Below are 4,153 nucleotides of genomic sequence, written 5' to 3'. Positions count from 1 at the left end.
GACACCGAATTGGGGGGGGGGAGCGCCTAATCGTGTGGGTTTGGCAGCTCAGCGAAGAGTGTATAGTTTTTTGGGGTGGAGGGGTGGCGGCCGTATTGTGCGGGGCTTCTGTCCCGCATTTGACATTTAGACGAATGGACTTTTATAGTCACAACGGCCTGCAGACATGTGTTCTGCTCTTTCCCCGCAACGTATGCCTCGTTCTTTTCTCCTACTGCCGAGAATGTTGATTTCAATGTAGCGCATGCTTGATGGGTGGCGCCGCACGACGACACTTCCTCCTTTGTCTCCCTCACCTCATCTCTCTCCGTACTGCTTCTCCACAAGCCGTCTTGTGGTGCATCGCCTCCACGTGTGAGCGAAGACGACAACGCGCAGAGAGAGAACACGCGTGCGTGTCTGTTTGTCTGTCTGTGTGCTGGTGACAGAGGGACAAGCTGCAGCAACATCAGAAAGGATAACTAGAACGCGTAGACTCATACATAAATAGAGGTAAAAGAAACGAGGCGTAGTTATTGTCGCAACATCAGCTGCTGGGTGAGAGTATATATATACAGTCAGCTATTGACTGGCACAGATTCGTCTTGTACACACCAAAAGCGACACCAATGGCATCACCGCCGTCTTCGACTAATCAGTTCACGCGTGCATTGGAGCTGACGCACATGTACATCCCCGACGTGACGCAGCGGCAGCGGCTGGAGGCGGAGCAGTACCTCATGGCGCTGCGTGCCACCGCCGATGGCCTCAACTTGGCATTTCACATCGTGAGCAACGAGCCGGTGCACGAGGTACGCTGCTTCTGGGCCTTCAACACGATCATGCACCACTTGCCGAGCCTCGCGTGCAGCATCAACGCCGCACAGGCGGAGGAGCTCTACCGCACGCTCTTCTCTTTTATCTACCGCTTTTTCTTCTCCTCCGCGGCGCCGGCAGTGCAGCAGCGGCAGCCGTTGGACTACCTCGCCAACAAGCACGCGCAGATGATGGTCGCCGGCCTCCAGGAGTTCTTCCCCACGCGCTGGTGCTCCTTCTTCGACGACGCCTTCGAACTGCTCGAGCGAAGCGGCACGCTGCCGCACGTTGCCGACGCCGTTACAGTCTACGTGCTGCGGCTCTTTGAGTACATTGACGAGCGCGTCGTGTCGGTGCGGTCGCGCGGCGATCGTGGCCGTGAGCAGCGTGCGCGCGACATGGAGCTCAAGGACGCCATGCGGGAACAGGTGATGCCGCGTGCCGTCGCGACGTGGTACAACATTCTGTGCAGCTGCCGCATCCACGCGCCGGAGATCGCGCGGATATGCCTCTGCGTGGTACAGACATACATTGAGTGGGTAGACGTCGCCCTCTTTATCACGGCGGAGTGGATCAACCTGCTCTACTTCCTCGTGACCACGCCTGCTGTGCGGGGGGCCGCATGCGAGTGCATCTACAGCTTAGTGGAGAAGAAGCAGCTACCGGTGGTGAAGATGGAGTCTCTGCGCATTCTCAACGTGGTCGATGCACTGCCCCGCATCGCCAGCCTGCTTCAGGTGCCGCCGGAGACGGAGGAAGATGCTAATTTTCTTGAAGTGGTTGCACGCCTCATGTGTTCAGTCGCAGAACAGTTCCTGGCCCTCTACGAGAACGTCACTGCCGTTGCTGAGCAAACTAACATTCATAATGGTAATAACCCTAACAATAATAATAATAATAATAATAGCAGCAGCAACATGGGCGGTGGCGAAGTCGGCGGCAAGTGCAGTGGCACAAAGAGTAAAGAGTTACAGCTGCAGCAGAGTGGAAATTTGCCAGTGGAGTGCCTGGACGCTGTGAGTGCGGCACTCGACACGGTCTCAGGGCACTTGCTACAGCTGCTGAGCGTCATCAACAGCGATGTGAGCGACACGTTACTGCCGTTCGTTCAGGCATACACCAAGTCGGCCGCACTTCGTGAGAAACAGGCGGTGCAGCTGCTTCTTATATTGTACGACCAAACAATTATACGCGGCGTCGCGACGAAGGAGGATTTGATGTGGCTTGATGATGTCATTGATCGCCGCAAGCAGATGCACAATCTCATGCGGCTGCTGTTTCGCCGCTACCCCACAGTCGTACAGCAACACATGCAGGCGGTGATTCAACGCTCTGCTGGTGGAGGCGACCTGAGCTCTAACGCGATGGCGATCGGAGGCACGAGCGCCGAACAAATGCCACTGTCGCAGCAGCATGGGCAGGTGCGAAGCGTGAACTGTGGGGATAGTGGCGAGGGCAACGGCTGTGACCCAGCGGAGGTGGAGGCGGCACTGCGTTACTTTTATGAACTAGGCGAATCCATTCGCATGGAGAAGCTGCGAGACGCCAGCAATGAATTTGCGCAGCTTCTGTGTGTCGTGCTGTCCTCCGAGTGCATTGCGCGGTGTCCGTGTGCCGTAGTGCATCTTAGCTACTTTGAGGTTCTCGACCGCTACTACACCTTTTTCATCTACCACAAGGAGTACATTCCACTCCTATTGCAGCGACTTCTGCTCTCGCCCCACGGCGTCACAAATCGGCACCCACGTGTTCGCGCGCGGATCTGCTACCTCTTCGGACACCTCGTGCAGCTGTTGAAGGGGAACCTCATGCCGCACAAGCAGGACATTCTGCAGGCGCTGCGCGTCGCCTTCACCTCCGGTGTGCTGCTACCGAGCGATCGCTGTGAGTTGTACGAGGCGACCGGTAACCTACTGAGTGTAATGCCGCCCTTGCCTACATCTGCCGGTACTGCTGCTCCTGCTGGGGATGCCGTGGGAGATGGCGAGACGATGATCGTGCAGGTGATGCAGGCTGTGGCGCAGAACCTGCGCGATACGTCAGTATCCTCCTTGAGTAGCGTAGCTGCGACTGTGACTGGTGTGGCTGTGGGTGCGGGCGGCGACTCTGCGTGTGCGGAGGCAGTGGCAGACGCCGTGTCGTATTTGAGTGCACTCGCCAAGGGTTTGCGTGGCGGGAGCAGCAGCGGCGGCGGTGACGCTTCTGGCGGCAGCAGTTGCAACAGCAATGCCGGGCCGGCGGACACCATCGCGGCAGCGATGTTCTACGACATCACGGGGGATGTGATGGCGGCGCTTAGTGCTTGGCGGGTCTCTGCGTCGGTGCGGGACCGCGTGTCGCAGTACTTCACGCAGATGGTGCACACGCTACCGTTCGAGTCGATGCTCGTGTACTTCCCTTCGTACGTCAGCGACGCGCTGGCGTGCATGGAGGCGATTCCTGAGCTGACGAAGCTGCTGCGGCTGCTGAACCAGTTCGTCCACCGCAGTGGGGTGCGCGTTGTGCCGGTTCTCGCGCGCGTCCTGCCTCTCCTGCTGCAAAAGGTGGCAGCCGTGGGGGAGCTGTCGCTTTCGCAGATGGATATGGGTGTCGTCTCGGAGAGCACGCGTGAGAGGCGCGAAGTTTACAGGCAGCTCTTCTGTGTGCTTCAGGGCGCCGCACAGGCGGGTTGTGTTGCGGTCATTGTGACCCTCCCACCAGCAGAGCTTAGAGCTCTTCTCTCGCAGCTCTTCGCCGCGGTCCATCTACCTGGTGAGGTGGAGCTGTCAAAACTCGCTCTGCAGATAATGACAAAACTCACCGTCTGCACCACCACCACCACCACCACCACCACCAGCAGCAGCACCAGCAGAACCATTGACGGGGTCACGAATGACAACTGCATTGTGAACAGCAGTGGCGTCTGCAGCAATAACTTTAAGGAAGCCTCTCTTGCTGGTGCTGGTGTTGGTAGTGAGAATAGTGTTGTTGTTGATGGTGGTGGTGGTGGTGGTGGCAATAGTGTTGGTGGCGAAGACTTGGTGTTGTTTATGCTGAATGAGCTGGTGCCGGCGTTGCTGCAGCGTTTCCTGTCCCCGACGTTTGACCTGAAAGATGCGAAGAACTTTCTTCTTATTGGCGAGGCGGGGCTCTTACTAAAGGCGTTGATGGACCGGCTTGGTCCAGGCAACCCGTCGCTGTGTGTGCTGCTGTACAACACGCTGCAGCCGCTGGTAGGCGCGGAGGAGGCGACGGGACTTGTGACCGCGTTGCAGAAGGAGCCACGCTTCACAACAGAGATGAAAGTGCGGTTCCGCAACATGCTGCAGGTAGCGAAGGAGCGGCGGGATGTAACAAGCATTGCGACATGAGGAGGAGG

At 57.9% G+C, this 4,153-nt stretch overlaps 1 protein-coding gene across 1 annotated transcript; it reads left to right on the top strand.

Annotated features, from left to right (window-relative positions):
- Positions 1-608: 608 nt before the first annotated feature.
- DQ04_09491000 (tRNA exportin) lies at positions 609-4,145 on the top strand (the record flags this gene model as incomplete). Its single annotated transcript, XM_009315951.1, has 1 exon — positions 609-4,145. The coding sequence occupies one exon, from the start codon at positions 609-611 to the stop codon at positions 4,143-4,145; it is 3,537 nt and encodes a 1,178-aa protein (XP_009314226.1).
- Positions 4,146-4,153: the final 8 nt, after the last annotated feature.

Source organism: Trypanosoma grayi (genome assembly GCF_000691245.1).
Source record: "Trypanosoma grayi strain ANR4 Tgr_949_V1, whole genome shotgun sequence".
Classification (NCBI taxonomy): domain Eukaryota; phylum Euglenozoa; class Kinetoplastea; order Trypanosomatida; family Trypanosomatidae; genus Trypanosoma; species Trypanosoma grayi.
Note: the sequence above shows the minus strand (reverse complement) of the source record. Positions and strands in the feature narration are given on the sequence as shown.